The following is an 18895-nucleotide window of genomic DNA, read 5'->3' on the forward strand; positions in this document are numbered from 1 at the left end:
ACTGGGAGTTGGCTGTTGTACTGGCTGTACATGGCAAGGTTTTGGCAGCAGGGGTCTGCACAGGTGGCCTCTGTGAAGCTGCCCCATGTTAGATAAGGGACAGTTTCAGCTGGCTCCAAACGGACCCACTGCTGACCGGAGCCAAGCCAGTAAGTGATGTTTGTGCCTCTTGGAGAAGAGATTTAAGGAAGAGAAAGAACTTTCCTGCAACAGCAGCTGGGTGAGAGGGCTGAGAGCCAGCCCTGCAGCCCCCACGGGCAGTGCAGCAGGAGGGCAGGAGGTGCTGCAGGCAGGCAGCAGCAGTTCCCCTGCGGGCTGTGCAGGGAGAGGCCCCTGGTGGAGCAGGCTGTCCCCCTGCAGCCCATGGGTCCCACATGGAGCAGATCTCCATGCTGCAGCCCCCCCATGGGTGGAGGAGCCCCCGGTGGAGCAGGTGGATGTGGCCTGGAGGAGGCTGCGGCCCATGGAGAGCCCCCGCAGGAGCAGGCCCCAGCCCGTGGAGAGGAGCCCACGCAGGAGCAGGGGGTCTGGGGGGAGCTGCTGCCCACCCGTGGGGGACCCGTGCTGGAGCAGTTTGCTCCTGGGGGATGGATGGATGGATGGATGGACCCCGTGGGACGGAGCCGTGTGGGAGCAGTGCTTGAAGAGCTGCTGCCTGTGGGCAGCCCTCCAGGCTCAGTTGGGGAAGGACGGCATCCCTGGGAGGGACCCCACGGGGAGAAGGGTCAGAAAGTGAAGCAGCGACGAAGATGAAGCGCTACAGACTGACTGCAGCCTCCATTCCCTGTTCCCCTGCACCGGTCGGGGGGGAGCTGGATGGTGAGAAGAGTGGAATGCTGGATGAAGCTGGACGGTGGGAATGCGTTTGTACTTTGCTTTTAGTTTCTCACTGCACTAGCTTGCTAGTAATAGCTAATAAACTTTATTAATGTCCCCACGCTGAGTCTGCTTTTGCCCGTGATGACGACTGCCGAGTGATCTCCCGGAACGGCGGCTGCGAGGCGCGGCCGGCGGCCGGCGGGGCTTGGCGGCGGCACCGCGGCGGAGGGGAGCGGGGAGGCGCTTCCGTGCGCGGCCGGAGGGCGGCGGCGGGCGCAGCGTGAGGAGCGGAGGGGCCCGCACCCGTCCCCGGGGCACCCTCGGGTCCCCTCCCGTGGCCGCAGCCCCCTCGTCCCGCCCCGCCGAGGAGCCTCAGCCGGCGGCAGCCGTGCCCGCGGGGGTGTCAGGGCAGCGCCGCTGCCGCCGCCGCCATGGATGAGGAGCCCGAAAGGACCAAGCGCTGGGAAGGAGGCTACGAGAGAACATGGTGGGTGCGGGTGCTGCCTCCCTTCCCCTGCCCTGCCTGCTCAGCCCCGGGGAGCACGGGGGAGGCCCCCCAGGTGCTGAAGCAGCGGCTGTTTTCGTGCAGGGAGATCCTGAAGGAGGACGAGTCGGGATCGCTGAAGGCGACCATCGAGGACATCCTGTTCAAGGCGAAGAGGAAAAGGTACAGCGCCTGCAGCGCTGCTTTCGCTTTGGCCCCCGTCGGCCGGTGGTGTCAGCGTGGCTGGCAGGCTGCATTTGGCCTTGCACCTTCAGCTGATGTGACAGTGCCTGGGAAGGAGAAGAAATAGTTTCGGATGTGTGCTAGCAGGGAGGTCAGGGCTTGCTCTGGGGGAACACTGTAAAGCTTCGTGATTGCCCTCCTGTGGAAAAGGGCTGAGAGGGATGGGGACACTCGGCCTGCAGAAGGGAGGGATCCAGGGAGACCCCATTGCAGCCTTTCGGTACCTAATGCTTGTAAAAATAATAATAATAATAATAATAATAATAATAATAATAATAAAAAGTACCTAATGCTTTCAGTACCTAAGGCTTGTAAAAAAGCTGGAGGAGGAATCACTACTGGGGTAGATAATGATAAGATAAGGGGGTACGGTCTTAAACTAAAAGAAGGTAGTTTTAGACTAGACATTAGGAGGAAATGCTTCACGCAGGGGGTGGTGAGGCACTGGAACAGGTTGCCTGGAGAGGCTGCGGGTGCCCCATCCCTGGAGGTGTTCAAGACCAGGCTGGATGAGTCCCTGAGCAGCCTGATCTAGTGGGTGGCATCCCTGCGTATGGCAGGGGAGTTGGAACTGGATGATCCTCAGGGTCCCTTCCAACCTGGGCATTCTGTGATTGCAGTAGTTGGACTGATGAGAGAAAACCCTTCAAAGGTTTTTTAATATACAAAACATGTTTCAAGCTGTTTGTTGGTATGATGGCGGCAGATTTTTGCTTAAACTTCTCAGAAAAGCTGTTAGATAAAGTCTGAGTTTGTTTTGTTCCTGGTTGCATTAAAATACTCAACGCCACGTAAAACATTCAGAATTAAAGCTCATGACAATAACTGCATTTTTATTTTTATTTTTTGAGAGGCATGAAATCCATTTATAATTAATGGTTGACTTTATAATTTCATCTTGTTTTCAATGGAAATAAGTGTCCATGGTTTATGGTTGCTTTATATTTGCCCAAACTCCAGTATTGGATTTGTTTCAGAGTTTGTTTTAGGCACTGCACTATCCATTCACTTGCAGCTTATGTAACTTTCTGTGTGTTTTAATAGACTCCACGAACACCATGGACAAGTTCGACTGGGAATGGTATGTTAATGTCTTACCCTTGACTGTCCTGAGTCCAGAACTGCCTGAGTAGAGGTGGTATGCCTAAACAGAAGTAACTTTTGCTGACTTAATTTGCTTGAGACCAAAGTTCGCGTTCTCCATCATGCAGTCTTTTCTAAATGCTTTTTGCGTGCTCAGTGGCAGCAGGGGGTGTAAAGCATCAGTAGTTTTAGTGATTGAGGTCTGATGTGTTCACTGCTGTATCAGGGTGTGAAGGTGTGCTCTGTGGCTGCAGTCAGGTTGCATATGCTTCCTATATTGAGTTTTCTCCATGTGAAAAACCTGTGTAATTTTAAGGAGTTGTAGATGACATTATTGCATGATGCGTCTGAAGTCTTACATAAAGAGATTAAATGGGTGCAAACTATGCTTATTTTGTCGCTTATTTTCAGAGATAGAGAGTGGTGGGTGTTTTTCAAGATGGACTTTTGTTTCATTTCAAAGGAGAAATGGAAAAATGCATGAATTTTTTCAGTTGTTGTTTAGGGCGTAGTTCTAAAAATAGTGGTTCAGCTCCGTATTCTAAATTTTCCCTGTTTGAAGGAGGAAGTTGTTGCTTTTCTGAGTAAATAAAATAATGAACAGTACATTTAAATATCTGTTCTGTGAGCAGTAAAACTTGATCCTTCTGTTAAAATGTGAACCTGATGTAGAATTAACGTTTTATGTCAATAATGCAGATGCGTCACCTTTATGTGGTTGTTGATGGATCAAGGACTATGGAGGACCAGGATTTAAAACCAAACAGACTCACCTGCACTTTGAAGGTATTTCCATACAGAAAATTTTTCTCTTTATTAATCTACTGTTTCTATGTAAATTAATTTCATCTTGCGTTTAAAAGAAAGGCAGTCTCTTGCAATTGTGTTTTTTGTTTGTTTGTTTTAACATATCCTCATCTCTCCTCTCATCCCTACTGTTTATTTCCCTTGTCTCTGTTGCTAACCTATAACTTTCCTTGGGCAGTTTGGCTTTGTTTTTTTTGAATAGCAAAAGCTGTATGGCATTAGTGTGCCTTGCAGGAGTACTTCTGTACAGCAGAAACAGCAAAACACTTCTGCAGTGTGGAAGCTAAGATAAAATGTTGTGTGTAATAATGGATGGAAGATCAAACACGCTTTCATTATACATTTAATTTTTTTTTTTTCTTACCATAGTGTTTTCAAAAATTCTGATTTGGATGGATTTTAGACAGGATTTGGATTGCTAGTTCAGACTGTAGAGGGCTCGAACTGTGTTTGCAGTGTTGTTAGAGAAAGTCGTAATACAAACCACTAAACTCTGAATTTTGTAGATTTTGTACAGATTTATGCTTTTTAGTATATCTTAAACGTCTGTTTGAATAAACACTGATCTAGAGCTGCAGCATATAAAGCAAATTTGCTTTACAAAGTAAAGGATAGGAATAAAAAATTATGAAGGAGAAGGGTGGAAATGCTTGGGCAAAAGGAGGACAGTGGAAGGGATGGGCTTATTCCTCTTTAAAAAAAATAACAATACTGAATGTTTTGCAGGTACAAATTACTTAGGTATATGTGAAGCAAAACTGTATTAACTGTATTACTGTATTAACTGTATAACTTTACTGTGTGTAAAGAAAAACAGTCTCGGTTTTTCTTTATAGTTACTGGAATATTTTGTTGAAGAGTACTTTGACCAAAATCCTATTAGTCAGGTGAGTACAACCATGCAAGAAACAGGTAACAGAAATCTGTTTTTAAAAAGTTATTATTAGTAAACTTTTCAGTTGCAAAAGTAAATTGAAGTTACAAGAAAATGTGTTAACTGATCCATAGTGTTGTGGTGTTGCTGTTACATGTTCAGGAAAGCCTGTGTAGTTAAATACTTGTTGATCTATAAAGAAGTACGAAGCAAAACATAGCAGAGATGTAAATCAATGTATTTTTAAACTCATTAAGAAAAGGTCTGTCTTTTTGTTTCACTCTCCAGATGGGCTTAATTGTAACCAAGAGTAAAAGAGCTGAAAAAATGACAGAACTTTCAGGTAGGGAGGTGGTATCTTTTGTAAAAACTTCAGAGCTGTTGTCAGTATAGTTAATTTTGCAACCCGTTGATTAATTTTGTAATTGTTGACATCTGTGCATTCCTTGAGATTTGACAGGATGTTATAAAGCAAGGTTTCTTGAGTTCCTGCCTTCTGTCGCTAGCAAGCTATGTGTTTTCAGAAATGTAGTTTTAAATCTTGTCTTTTTATCGACCTTTAAAACTGGAGCAACTTTATTTAAGAGTCGGAGAATTCCGTAATGCTTAAAGTTACTTTGAGGTTAACAGAGTAAAATGAGTTCTGCCACTATTGAAACACTTTGTGAGGCAGTTTTCACTGTGATTCTTTGTTCATGTGAAATGCTTAGCAGTATACAATGATTTTCTTCCTCTTTTGCTTCTTAAAGTTTTTAACAATGGAATATTTCTGGAGTAAATGTCTTTTTGTTGACAGATTGTTTTCCACGTTCTGACCATGAAGTTCAATTCTAAGGATGGACTTACAAGTCATAGTTTGAAAATTGTTTCTGTACAAGTATATTATAAACTCATAAAATATATTCATTAGTCATAAGATACAAAGTTTAAATACTTAAATTCCTTTAACACATTACTTTGAACTGTTTTATTCACTCACAGGTAACTCAAAAAAGCACATAACTGCTCTGAAGAAAGCAGTGGATATGAACTGCCATGGAGAGCCGTCTCTTTATAATTCCCTAAATTTGGCCATGCAGACTTTAAAGTTAGTTTGTAAACTCTTTTCTTTTTGTTTTCCATAGTCATTATAATGCTGATCGTGAATTTTTGAGAGGACAATTTTTTGCTGTTGTGTTTTTCTGGTTTGTTCTTGTTTGTTGGTATTTGTTCTTTAGAAGTAGTTTCTTGCATTGGGCTGGTGTGAGTCTTTAAAAGGTAGCTTTACATCCTCTTAGAATACTAACTGTTAACTTGTAGGATGATAGCATATTTAACTTTCTAACACAATTTCTGTTCAGAGATGTGCTTCTTACAGGAAGCAACAATATTTTAGAAATAAGTTTTTGATGTTAGATTGTGTATAAATATAGTGATGATAGACCCTGCAGTGAATTTTTACTAGAGAGCTAAGGTATGAGACAGCAGAGTTTGGGATTAATAATGGTAAGAGACCAGTAAAATAAATAAGTTTGAATCTGATAGAAGTTTTTGACAGACTTCAGAAACATAGACTTTTAAGTAAGTTAGATTTACAAACTTTATTTGCTGTGTGAGATCACTGAGATCAGAAAACATTTGCAGAAGAATGTTTATCAAGTAAGTTATAGCTAGAAACATTACCAGAATAAAACTGGCAGTCAATGTCACAGAAATGATCTGAAGGACTAGCTGAAAGAGTTTTCAATTAAGAAGTAAGAAGAAAGGAGTTAATAGGTTTACATCTATAAACTGATCAGATATTTTTAAGAAGTTAGCAACACTGTAGTAAGTCTTCCAAGTTTGGAGGTTAATTTTACCTGTGAGAGTGTAAGTATAACTTAAACATTAGCACAAACAATTAGGTAACAATTAGACTTAATCAAATCTTGTATCTTAGAGAAAGTTTTGGGGTTTAGAAAGTGAAATTCTGGTGCTCAAAAGGAGCTTACCAAAGTTTTTCTTAGTTTATAGGCAACTTCCTGTCATGTCTTCTTCTGACTTTAGTACATTGAAGTCCTTGCAAACTTTAGCATATGTATAGCTTGGTGTACAGAAGTCAGTTAACCATATACTTTCTTTAGGCACATGCCAGGACATACAAGCAGAGAGGTTTTGATAGTCTTCAGCAGTCTGACAACATGTGATCCAACCAACATCTATGATCTAATTAAGGTACAGAAGTGAAGTTTGACTACTACTTTGAACCTCCAAGCTGTTAGACTAAAAACAGATGGTTGCAGTGTCATCATCAATAAGTTTTTGTTTAAAACTTCAAACCTTTACTGGTCAGCATACAAATTTGATTATTCTTTCTTTTTCCACATGAAGTGTTTAAAAGCAGTTAAGATCAGAGTGTCTATCATTGGTCTAAGTGCTGAAGTTCGAGTTTGTACAGTACTTGCCCGGGAAACTGGTGGTATGTATCTGAACTTTTACAGTTATACTAATAAAAAAAGTTTAAAATCAAAATTAAGTTATTAGTTGGTAATTTTCTTCAATGCATGTTGGCATTAAAGGATGAGTGTTCTGTCATGCTAGCAGAAAATACAAAAGCTTCTCAAATCTGTGAAGTACAGTATTCAGTGAAATAATACAAGCTGCTAGACATATCTGTAGAGAGAAGAAATGTGTCTTAAAGCAGGCTTCTACCTATAAAACTGTATGATGTGGAACTTAGTGCAGCATGTTAATACCAGTTACTAAAAAAGTAACTCTTACAGTATAATTACTACAGTGTAATGTTGGAGAAAATAAGGGCCCTGTAAGTAAACATGCTGATGTATTAGTTGTAAAGCTTCTATTCAGAAGGATTTCCAAGATTATATTTCATATTTTTTTAAGATTTTTTTTTTGACTTTTTACATGTTGTTGTTTTCTGTTATTTGTAGAATATGTTTGCATTACCTACCTGGTCATAATATGAGAGTAACGCATTTCTTTCCTCATGACAGGAACATACCATGTTATTTTAGATGAATGTCATTATAAGGAACTGCTAATGCATCATGTTAGTCCTCCACCTGCCAGTTCAAGTTCTGAGTGCTCCCTTATTCGAATGGGTAGGATATGGTTTTGTTGCAGTCCTGATGCAAGATCTGTAAATCTGTCTTTTCCTGCCTTTCTGTCTCTGTTTTAAAGCAAAACAAACGATTTTGCTCAATTTTTTGCACTTTTTTCAATTTAATTTTTACTTTACTAAGTAGATTTTTATTTATTTAATATTATTCCTACAAAGTAATAAGCATTTAAAGAAATCAGAAAAAATAAGATAAATTACACAACTGCAGTTGGAAAAAGTAAGGTGAAATAACACTGCCTGTATAGTAACTGGTGTGAATGTAAAGTTGTTTTTTTCTTTTTTAAAAAGAAAAAAAAAAAAAGGATGATAAACTGTATTTTGTTCTCCCTCTGTATTTACCCCTGCACAAGGCAGCCATTACAGAAGGTTAATGGTTGCACAAGGCAACTGTTAATTGTCTGCAAGACCCTTCTATTTGGACACATAGTATGTAGTTTGTTAGCACCACTGTTGTAGTGGTCTTTCATTCATTTCATTCAACAAATGGATTAAGTACCTTTTCTTCTCCTGATGTATTTCTCAATAAAATTAAGCCTGGAGTTAAACTAGAATAGCAACACCAGTACCACTGGTTAGAGCATTAATTTCTCATCCATGCACTTTCATAGATAAGAATATATTTATACATAGATTTAAATACTGAAGCAATTTACTCATTGGAGATAAAACGTAAACAGAAGTAGTGAAAATAATCTGGCTATTTGAGATGATCTGTAAAAAAAAAAAAAATAAAAAAAAAAATTGGCATAGAAAGACCAGTGTCTTCTACAGCCTCCATGAAGTGCTATAGTCTCGTCTGTCATCATAACTGCACTTGGAAGAAGAGTATGTTCTTGGCGTATGCTTATTATTTTTGCCTTAATAAGAAATCACTGTTCAAGCAAGCATTCTTGTAGTGCCCTTTCTGCTTTCCTACTGTTACACATCATCATCTTTTTTAATTGGTATTCAGAAACTTGCTCCAATGGGTTTCAGTTAATATAAAGTTAATGAAAAGCTGTTCTGTTTTTTATAGCTGGGGAAAATAAAGGATTTGTTGGTGAATGTATGTAGAAACTGTTAGGAAAATTTGCTCCCTGTTAAGAATGCCTTGCATCCTGTAACAATGAACAAAAAAAAGAGATTCATTAAGTGTTTAGGATAATCTTTGAAATTCTGCATTACCATAAGAAAATGAAATACTATTATTATGTTTAAAATCAGACTTTTTTCTTCAGGTTTTCCTCAGCACACTATTGCTTCCCTGTCTGATCAAGATGCAAAGCCATCCTTTAGCATGGCGTAAGTAGACCTGATTATAATTCAATGAACTGATTAGAATTCTAGGTTAGAATTCAAGTCATACTTAGCCATATTTAGCAAATCTGATTTTCAGTGAAAATACCACAAAATAACATGAAAAAGGACTAGCAAGTAATGTGTTGTGACTTTTCAGTAGAAATCTTGCTTTTATTTGCAATCCACTATGTGGCCATAGTTATCTCTTTAAAATATGCTTTATAAAATTTGTATTTAGAATTTTTTAAGATAGTAAATAGCTTTTTTTTTGGTACATTTATGCATACTACCAATTTTAAATGCATTTCTTAATTCGAATATTTATATCCTTATAAAGATACAATGATGATAAATAAGAGTATTATCTGTAATAAAGTTTTTTATTTATTTACCGAGGTGACATAAAAGGAAAATTTAAAACAGAGGCCTTGTTTGCTTGGTGTGCCAGTGCTCATAATGAAAGGAATCATAGTCTTCAAGGATAATATGAGAGTCTGAATTTTCAGAAGGAAACAGTCTGCTCTTTGAAAGAATAGGTACTGATGTACATCTTACAGTCAGTACAGGATGTTGGGAGGCGAGTAGGAATATTGATACGGATGTCTTGAGTACCTTTTTTTCTAACGTTTTATTGACTCTTTTACATGGGAAAATTCTGGTCTTTGTTCTGTTTCCATAAGAAAATGTGATTACTGATATTTTACCCATATTAGTAGTTTTCTGACACTTCCATATTCTTGGAAGTGTTGTATAGAAGCTACTGTAACTGCTAAAACTTTGTTTTGAGAACTGTACATTTTTTCAGTTTGTTCTTGTACATATTTGATTGTCTTTCTTTGTTCCAGGCAATTGGAAAACAACAGTGAGCCAGGTCTTACACTGGGTGGGTACTTTTGTCCCCAGTGCAGAGCAAAATACTCTGAACTTCCTGTGGAATGCAAAATCTGTGGTGAGTAACAAGAGAAAGTGAGCAGATGCATTATGTGTTAGTGATTAAGAGTTACGGGGTGGAGAAATGAAACTATACTTAGCAATTAAAGGACAGTTCTACCTTAAGAAGCCTTCATTCATGTACTGGAATTTCAGCTTCATACAAGAGTCTTTCCTGTACATACAAGGGACTGTGCCTGTAATAATAAAACTTTATCATACGGGTAACAGTAAATAATCTCCTGTTGTTCATGTGCCTGTTTCTGAATTCCAGAGTGTGTGCAAAAATGTTACTGACAAGAGCCTAGATGGAGCATAAATGTATCTTGTTATGTTAAATTGCATAGAATATATGTTTGCAACAGTTATATCAATTGTTGCTGTTGTCGTTTTCTGGGATGAAGGTGATGATAGAAGAGAAAGGCAAGAACACCAGAAACACTTGCTAATGAGCATACGTTGTAGTAATACAGCAAAACATAGTAAGTTGTAGGTGTTTTACTACCCTTACATCAGTGACTAATAGATGGTCTGGATTGACCAAGTAACTGACAAGCTGTCATTCACATTTGTGGAAAAGATGAGATTGTTGTATGAAGGATGTTGAAAGAGGTTTATACACACCAAGATTTACTTGCAAGGTCTGTAACTGATCGCTTGCAGTCACCTTAATAGTAGGAGTTGTTTTCAGTGAAAATAAACATAAAGGAGTTGGCAGATGGAGTGAGGGGATGATGGAGGGAGTGACTGCATTGTTTAATCAGGATCAAAGAAAGCTCTTCAGCCTTCCAAAGCTTCACAGACTGCAAACAGTGGTGCTTTTCCCTGCTCAATGAGGGCGGGAGGATGGATTAACATCTTTTGTAGTATTAGTATTGTGTGAGCAACAGCGATCCACCTGTTAACTTCCACAGGCATAAGACTAAAACGTGGTAAGTCTTATCAAGATACTGTATTTGGCAACAGGATGAAATAGTTTGGAATCATCTTGTTCTAGTTTGATTTCCAAATGTTGTTATCAACATTAGTTTCATTTCAGCAAGGTAATAGTGTAACTCAGAAATTCTTTATATCAGGAAGATATTCTCCACAACTGCAACAGACAGCAAGAGAACAGAACAAGACTCTGAAAGTTTATTTCAAGTGTGAGTGGGTGACAAAGAATTTTGGGCTAGCTCATGCTCCAGCATGAACCTGTGTTAGCTTAAATATGCCTATGGCATGCTTTGCCAGTGTTTTAGCAGGCTGCAGTATTACCTTGTAGTGTGGCACCATATTGACTGGTCATTTAATACAGCAGTATCATCACTACCAATGATGAATGCTGCAACTAGATTTAATTGGAAGACCCTTCTATGATTGTGTTTTGTTTTTAAGATGAAGATGAGAAACTTGTTAAGTTTTCAACTCTGTGTTGTAAACATACTTCTGAAGATTGACTTAAACCTTCTAGTCAGAAATCTCAACAAAACAGAATCATTACTTGTAAGATTTCTCATATAATAATAACAATGTATTTTTATTTGCAGGTCTTACATTAGTGTCTGCACCTCATCTGGCTCGATCTTACCATCACTTGTTCCCTTTGGATGCCTTTCAGGAAATGCCACTGGAAGAATATCAGGGAGAAAGGTATGCAAGTAATATTTGTGATAGTGATAACATAAACTATAATAGTGGTAGTGATAATATAAGAATATCTAACAGTAGCTTTCATACTGTGGGAGACACTTCTGAATGTTTTGTGATTTTTGGTCTCCTCTGGCAAAAAGTGCTTCTAGTTACCATTAGTAGTTATCCTGTGTATCCAGTTGAATGGCTGAAATGGTTTCTATTAATGGTTATTATGTATGATTAAGATGTTTTCTAACACCACTATATATAATCTTGTTACTTTTTTCAGTTAAAAAACACAGTTTTTCTTCTAGGTACTGTCAAGGCTGCCATGGAGAAATCAAAGATCAAAATGTAAGTATGTTGAACTGCATTGCAACTTGCATTGAGATACAGAAGACAAGTAGAGATAATCCTATTGACTATTTTTCTGAAGGCCAGAAAAATACTTGGGGAAGTTTTTCTCATGTCATAGTTTTCTGTTATAGTCAGACAATTGTTGCTGTACTGTAGTGCTGTAATTTTCTTCTAATTTAACTTGTTTCTCTATCTTTTCCACACAGGTTTATATATGTAAAGTATGCCAGAATGCATTTTGTGTGGAGTGTGATGTGTTTGTTCACGATTCTCTGCACTGCTGTCCTGGCTGTATTCATGAGCACCCTGCTCCCATATCTGTATGATGTCATCTCTTTTTTAGAGATTGTCATGTCAGTTTCATTCTTGTGTAAACCCATTTTGTTTATTCAGCCTTGGATTTCAGTGAGGTGCCTCAGAACAAGAAGGGCCTGGATGATTTCAGAAGGTTGGATACTGGGTTGGGAGCAAATTTAATTTTTACTTACTGTATTAATGATTTTATAACTGTTAATATATTCCTGAATTATCTGTAACTGATTTATTTTTCAAGTTTAGAGTTTTCTTGGTGTTACTGTTGATAAACATGTACATTTGTAAATGTAAAAGTAGTAAAACTGGTTTTAAACTATTAACATGATGATTTGTGTTTGATTTGTTCAAAAAAAAGCTCTGAAAATATATTTTATCTATTGTTTTCAGTGGGTGGTGAATTATTCTGTTACGTTATATAGGGCAAAATATTTTTGTAAAAACTAACAAAGTTAATTTTTTTCGCAATTAGTTGGAGGGCAATTCAAAGAGAATTAATTTCAACAATGGTGACTGTTCACCTCAGCCTTCAGTAATGCTACTCAATTTCAGCTGCTACAAATGTGTTGAAAGTGCATGTTAGATTATAATGGTAAGGTCAAAAGTAATTGAATTCTGTTACTGCTGTGTATGTAGTTGTATGTTGTAAGTTCCACTTGCTTGTAGGTGTGCAAGCTTATTGAAAGGCCATTGCAGAGATGTAAGAGTTGAATTCAAGCAAACTGTGCTTAGGTAGTCAAAGAACTGAATGTAGTGATCTGTTTTGATTCTGAGTCTAGAATGAAGTAGCGGAACTGTAAGTCAACTGCTCCCAAAAGCAACAAAGAATGGAAACTGAGAGGAATGTAAGATCACAGAATCACAGAATTGAAGGGGTTGGAAGGGACCTTGAAAGATCGTCAGGTCCAACTCCCTTGCCAAAGCAGGTTCCCTAGAGCAGGCTGCCCAGGTGGGTGTCCAGACGGACCTTAAATATCTCCAGATTAGGAGACTCCACAACTTCCCTGGGCAGCGTGTTCCAGTGCTCTGTCACCCTCACCTTGAAGAAATTCATGTTGGTGCAGAATTTCCTGTGCTCTACCTTGTGACCATTACTCCTTGTCCTGTCCCCACAAACCACTGAAAAGAGGTTGGACAAATCCCTCTGTCTCCCACACCTCAGGATTGATGTGATCCCATCTCACTCTTCTTTTCTCCAGGCTGCACAGACCCAGGTCTCTCAGCCTTTCCTCATAAGGAAGATGCTCCAGGCCTCATATCATCTTTGTGGCCCTCCGCTGGACTCTATCCAGGAGATCCCCGTCTTTCTTGTACCGGGGAGCCGTACTCCTCCCGAGAGGACAGGCCCTTTTTCCATGCTACATAAACCTTCCTCTTCCTTTTGATCTTTTGAGCTTCTTACTCATCCACACACATTTCCTGCCCCCCTTCCCCGATTTCCTACTCTCAGGGATGCACCGGTCCTGAGCGTGGAAGAAGTGCTACTTAAATGTAGCCCAGCTCTCACAAGCACCCTTGCCTTCTAGCAACCTAGCCCATGAGATACTCCCAAGCAGGTCCCAGAAGAGGTTGAAGTTGGCACTCCAAAAGTCCAGGGTAGCAATCCTTCTTTTAGCCTTACTTCTTCCACCAAGTTCCATCTGGAACTCCACCATCTCATGGTTGCTGCATCCCAAGCTGCCCCCAACCTTCACATCCCTAACCAGCCCATCCCTCTTGGTAAGGACAAGGTCCAGGAGCACCCCTCTGCCTCATCGCCTCCTCCACCACATGCATCAGAAAATTATCTTCAACGCATTGTAGGAACCTTTTGGACTGTGCATGCCTGGCCGAGTTGCTTATCCAACAGATGTCCGGAAAATTGAAGTCCCCCATGAGAACCAGCGGCTGTGATTGTGAGGCTACTACCAGCTGCTTGTAGAAGGCCCCATCGACCTCCTCCTCCTGATCTGATGACCTGTAGTACACCCCCACAACAGTATCACCCATACCAGCCCACCTCTTAATTCTCACCCATAAGCTCTCCACTTGTCCTTCACCCTCCCCCAGCTGGAGCTGGGTACACTCTAATTGCTCCCTCACATAAAGGGCAACCCCACCCCCTCGCTTCCCCAGCCTGTCTTTCCTAACAAGGACATATCCCTCCGTGACAGCGTGCCAGTCATGCGAGCTGTCCCACCATGTTTCTGTGATTGCAATGAGATCGTGGACCTGCAACCGAACACAAATCTCAAGCTCATCCTGTTTATTTCCCGTGCTCCACACATTGGTATACAGGCACTTTAGGGAAGCAGCAGGCACCATTACCCCTGGAGAAATGCAAGAAGAAGGAAATTCGAGACAGCGTATCAGGATCATTACCTTCTCTGAGGAGCCCTCGGACGATCCTATGGGACAGCTCAGAGGTTTTTCCCTACTATCTTCAACAGTGACAGCAGTGACAACTTCCCCCAGCCCTTCTCTGTCACTTTTAGCTCCCCTCCCTTTCCCCCATCAAACCTAGCTTAAAGCCCTGGTAATCAGCCCAGAGAGCTTGCTCCCCAGCACACTTGTGCCCAACTTTCTGAGTTGAAGTCAGTCGGCAGCCCACATACCCAGCGTCTCAGAGGGCTACCAAAGATCGAAATACCCAAATCCTTGGTCCAGACACCACCCTCTCAGCCAGTCGTTCACCTGTCCTGTTCTTCTTCTTTCTGGGTCCTGGTCACCCAAAGGGAGGACAGAGGAGAACACTACCTGCACTCCTGATCCCTTCAACAACCTTCCCAGGGATGCAAAGTCCTTTTAAATATTCCTCATTTTTCTAGTTGTGGCTTCCCGGGATCCAACCTGAATGACAACAAGAGGATAGTAATCCTCTGGTTTAAAGAGCTGTGGCAGAGCTTTCCTAATGTTTCTGACATGTGCCCCAGTGTGAACCTTTGTTGTCAGATTAGAAACGGCAGTAATCTAACCTAAACACTTTTTTGTTTAAAAACAACAACAAAAAAATCACCCTATCTTAAATTTAGTTCTTGGTGGTTTTTTTTTTTTTTCCTTTTTTTCCCTGTTTTTTTTTTTTTTTTTTTTTTTCTTGTTGGATGTTGGTTTTTTGTTTGTTTGTTTTTAACACCACATACAAACAATACATGCTACTTTCTTTTCTTTCTTTTTTTTTTTTTTTTTTGGTGGGCAGTTTTCATTTCCAATTGTTTAAAAATGCAAGTTCTCTATTGTCAATATAGCACCTTCTGTATTTTCTCTAAAGTTTTTATGCCTGCAGGCTGGCCAGAAGGCAGTAATTCCACTGTGTTGGCAAAAAGATGGTTTCAGCATCTGTTTCATTCTGTGTGGAGTGAAACAATCTTTATAATCCCTTTGTGCTATTATGTGATTGCAGTGCCTGTTACCATTAGCCTGGTTATTGGGCTGTTTAGCCAAGCTATGCTAGGGTGTCCTAAAATGTAGCAGGAAGAGGGACATATTCATGTGTTTTGGTGTGGTTTAGCAGGACATTTGAAGCCAAGGGAATACCCTAAGCATATGTCTCTTAGTTAATCTGATATTGGTGATGGTGTCGTGTATGATGCTTTCTAGAAATGTTTTCATCTTTAGTGTCATCACTTCCTTATGGGGGAAGAAAGAATGTCAAAACATTTTAAATCCATTCTAGCCCTTCCTCTTGCTAAATAGTAAAATAATGTAATAGAAAGTAGAAGCTGTTTAGAAGTCGTAGCTGTGTATTCCATTGTCTGATAGTGATCTGAGCAATAATTTGGGTTGTCCTTTTCTACCCTTCTCATTAAATAGAGCAGTTACAGGTACATCCTGAAAAAATGCTATCAGGACAATATTCCTCCTGACAGATGAGGAATTTCATCTTGTTATAAATGACTCAGTCTTCAAAACAGGATTATAATCAAAGTTTACAATTTATTAAAGGAATAGAGGTAAGCAAACAGCGCTGGGTGCGCCGGGAGTCTCCGCTCCACCAGGACGCACACCAGTTACATCAAGTAGCTGATTTTTATGCTCCTAGACTAATACATATTCATTACTATTTCTAAAAAAAACTGGGACATGTGCAATTTTCTTCATTTCCTTTACAAGTTCATTTACAGCTTTTCTTTCTATTGTGGTTTAACCCAGCGGGCAGCTAAACAACACACGGCTGTTTGCTCACCTCCCCCTCCCCTTCTCTGGGATGGGAGAGAAAAATGGAAAAGTGAAGCCTGTGAGTTGAGATAAAAACAATAAAATAATAATAACAATAATGATGATAATAGTACTACTAGTAATAATGTGTACAAAACAAGTGATGCACAATGCAATTGCCCACCACCTGCTGTCCGATTCCCAGCCTAACCCCGAGCAGTCCGGCCCTCCTCCCAGCTCTTGCACCCCCAGCCTTAATTTAGATCAGCATGGAGGAAAAGCTTCCTTCATCCATGCTCCTTACTAGGATTCACTAGATCTCAGCAGTCTTTGTTCATATCCAGTCAGTTCTTGTTCTTGTTTGTTTTCTTGTTTATTGGATCTGCCACAATGTTAGCTGACCAGTGAGATCGTTATCAGGAGTGTCAGAAATTATTGTGCTTTCTGAGGTTGTTACGTATTACTCAGATAAAAAATGCTGAGGGAAGAGACATGAATGTATACTGTGGCAGGGTTGGGGAAACAATTGTGTTGGGAAGTTCGAGGCTGAAAGGCACTCTCAGCCAGACAGAGCACTGCTGTTTGGAGTGAAGTGGGTATCTCAAAGGTAAGTGCCCATGTTTTATCATGCACTTCATACTTGCAGAAATTAAATTCACCATTTGCAGTAACAGTCATAATTAATTTCCAAGACTGGAAGTGCTGAAAATAAATAAAATACAATTAAAAGAAATGTGATTATTTTTAATAACCACAACTTGTGAAGAACTTGCCTCCTGTTCTATGGATGTCTAACTTGGGCAATATAAGGAAGAGTTTTAATTCTATATTTTGATATAATTTGTGGATGGAAAAAATGTCAGAACAAACTCATCACTGGTTTGTGCAGCCTCCTGACTGAAGGAGTGACAGTCTGTGCATTTTAATTTAAAAATTCATAAAATTTGAACTAGAATCACTTTTTCATATTTAGTTTTGCAGCATTTCTTTTCTGTGGGATTTGAAAGCATTGTTTAGCACACATTTTCCTAAGGGAGTACATGCACTGGTAAAGGTGTGGAATGATTATGGATTTGTACAGTGGCAATCTTGCCTTTGCTACTTCAGTTTTATATCAACAGCAAATGTAGTCAACTCCTTTGCTTGCCCTTGTCTGAATCATTCATGCTGCATTCCACAGTGCAAATCACATTGCTGGGCACTGTAGTCCCACCATTGACCTTCCTCTTTTGCTAGAACTGACCATTTGTTTCCCATATTTGCTACCTGTTTTTAGCCAGTTACTTTTTCTCCATTGTTATGGCTCAGTTCCCTTAAAAAACTGGAAATCCAGGTGGATGTTATCAATCTGATTGCCCATCTGTAATGTACTTGTTGATCCCTTCAAAGAACTAAGGATTTGCTTTTTACGAGCCATGTTGACTCTTCCAAGTAGTTCATATTTATCCAGACAGTCATTCTAGCATTTTTGTTGCTTCTGCTGATCTGCTTGTAGCAGATATTAGGCTTAAGGACCTGCTGTCTTTTTCCCTCTACCTGAAAGATGTGAACTGTTTTCTAAAGATTGTCATAATATTTTCCCTAGGAATCTCTCTGAATTCCTCTGCAGTGAACATTAATACAAATACTGCAGAGGATGGCACTTCAAGGTCTCTGCCATTGCATGGTCTCTTTGAACAGTTCTTTAATATCTTTTATAGTGGATTCTACCACCTCTCTTCACTGGCTTTTTGTTTCTGCTATCTGGAAGAAGGCTTAGATTCCTTTAGCTTCTTACTATTAGCCTTTTCTTTATTATTGCTATTATGCCTGATTTTATTTTTTTTCATATTTCATCTGCTACACCCTTTGAGCCTTCTGTCTTATTTGCTCAAAAACTACAGTTTTTTGAATGGTATTTTCTGATAATCTGATTTATTTTCCTGTCAGTCATACTGATTTCCTGTGACTTTTCACAAATCTTTTCTAATAAATATCACAGATTTGTGTTGCAATTCCATTATAATATCTTACAGGAAACTCTCAAATGACTGTAAGATATTTTTTTATTATTTGGTTGCCAGTTTAGTTGTATGGTGTCATTTTTTTTTAAGTGATCATTTTCAATTTTCTTATCTTTACATAGGTCTTGTTTTTGAAGCCTAACACAGCCTTATCAGATTCCTTGTTCCTGTGGGGATGTTGCATAGAAATAAATCACAATCATTCCTACAGTAATATTTCGTAAGGAGACTTTTTGCTCCTCCCAGCACAATTCTCATTACCAATTCAACTTCCTCTAGTAAACTTGCTAGTCACCGTCTAAAGAAAGTCACCTGTGCTTTGCATCTCAATGTGGTGGCATCAGTGCAGTACACTTCGTGGACAACTGGAGTCACTGGATACAATTCTATTTTTTGCCCATGTTGCTTCTTTCATTTCTTTGTGCCTTAAGACCATTTCCTGCTGTGAAATGAAAGTTGACATAAACTTTTGCTTTCGTTTTTTAAATACTACTGTGATGTTTAAACATATAATCAGCTACATGTTTTTGGTTGTATCAGACATTGTGCCTCTGCAAAAAGACTTTTTTTTTTTTTTTTTAATTAAAATTTAATGTTCAAAAGTTGAAATGAGGTAAAAGTCTCCAAATAAAATAAATGGGTGTCAAATAGCAACATTTTTCTTCCAAATGGAAACAAATGGAGAAATGTATTATACTAACTACTGTGTCTTTTGAAAACACTGCTTGGAATCTAATCAACATAACAGCCTACACAGTTTTGTGCTAATTGTGAGAAACATCTCAATTAATTTTCTTCAGACAGGCTCTTCTGTGAAGCTATTTTATTCACGATTGCAATGGCAGGCATCCTGTCAA

At 39.6% G+C, this 18895-nt stretch overlaps 1 protein-coding gene across 2 annotated transcripts; it reads left to right on the forward strand.

The window, feature by feature from the left end:
- Window positions 1–1029: 1029 nt before the first annotated feature.
- Window positions 1030–12218, forward strand: GTF2H2 (general transcription factor IIH subunit 2). 2 transcript variants are annotated; one of them, XM_082784397.1, is made up of 15 exons: window positions 1036–1306; window positions 1409–1486; window positions 2591–2627; window positions 3329–3415; window positions 4273–4323; window positions 4599–4653; window positions 5292–5397; window positions 6413–6503; window positions 6660–6747; window positions 7283–7390; window positions 8628–8691; window positions 9534–9637; window positions 11148–11250; window positions 11547–11586; window positions 11796–12058. In XM_082784397.1, the coding sequence occupies exons 1-15, from the start codon at window positions 1251–1253 to the stop codon at window positions 11913–11915; spliced, it is 1188 nt and encodes a 395-aa protein (XP_082640523.1). In that variant the 5' UTR covers window positions 1036–1250; the 3' UTR covers window positions 11916–12058. The 2 variants fall into 2 exon arrangements, with proteins under 2 accessions (XP_082640524.1, XP_082640523.1); XM_082784398.1 differs by lacking the exon at window positions 11547–11586 and having other exon boundaries at window positions 1030–1306; window positions 11796–12218.
- The last annotated feature ends 6677 nt before the right edge of the window (window positions 12219–18895 follow it).

Source organism: Aythya marila, assembly GCF_965140915.1.
Source record: "Aythya marila genome assembly, chromosome: Z".
In the NCBI taxonomy this organism is placed as follows: Eukaryota; Metazoa; Chordata; class Aves; order Anseriformes; family Anatidae; genus Aythya; species Aythya marila.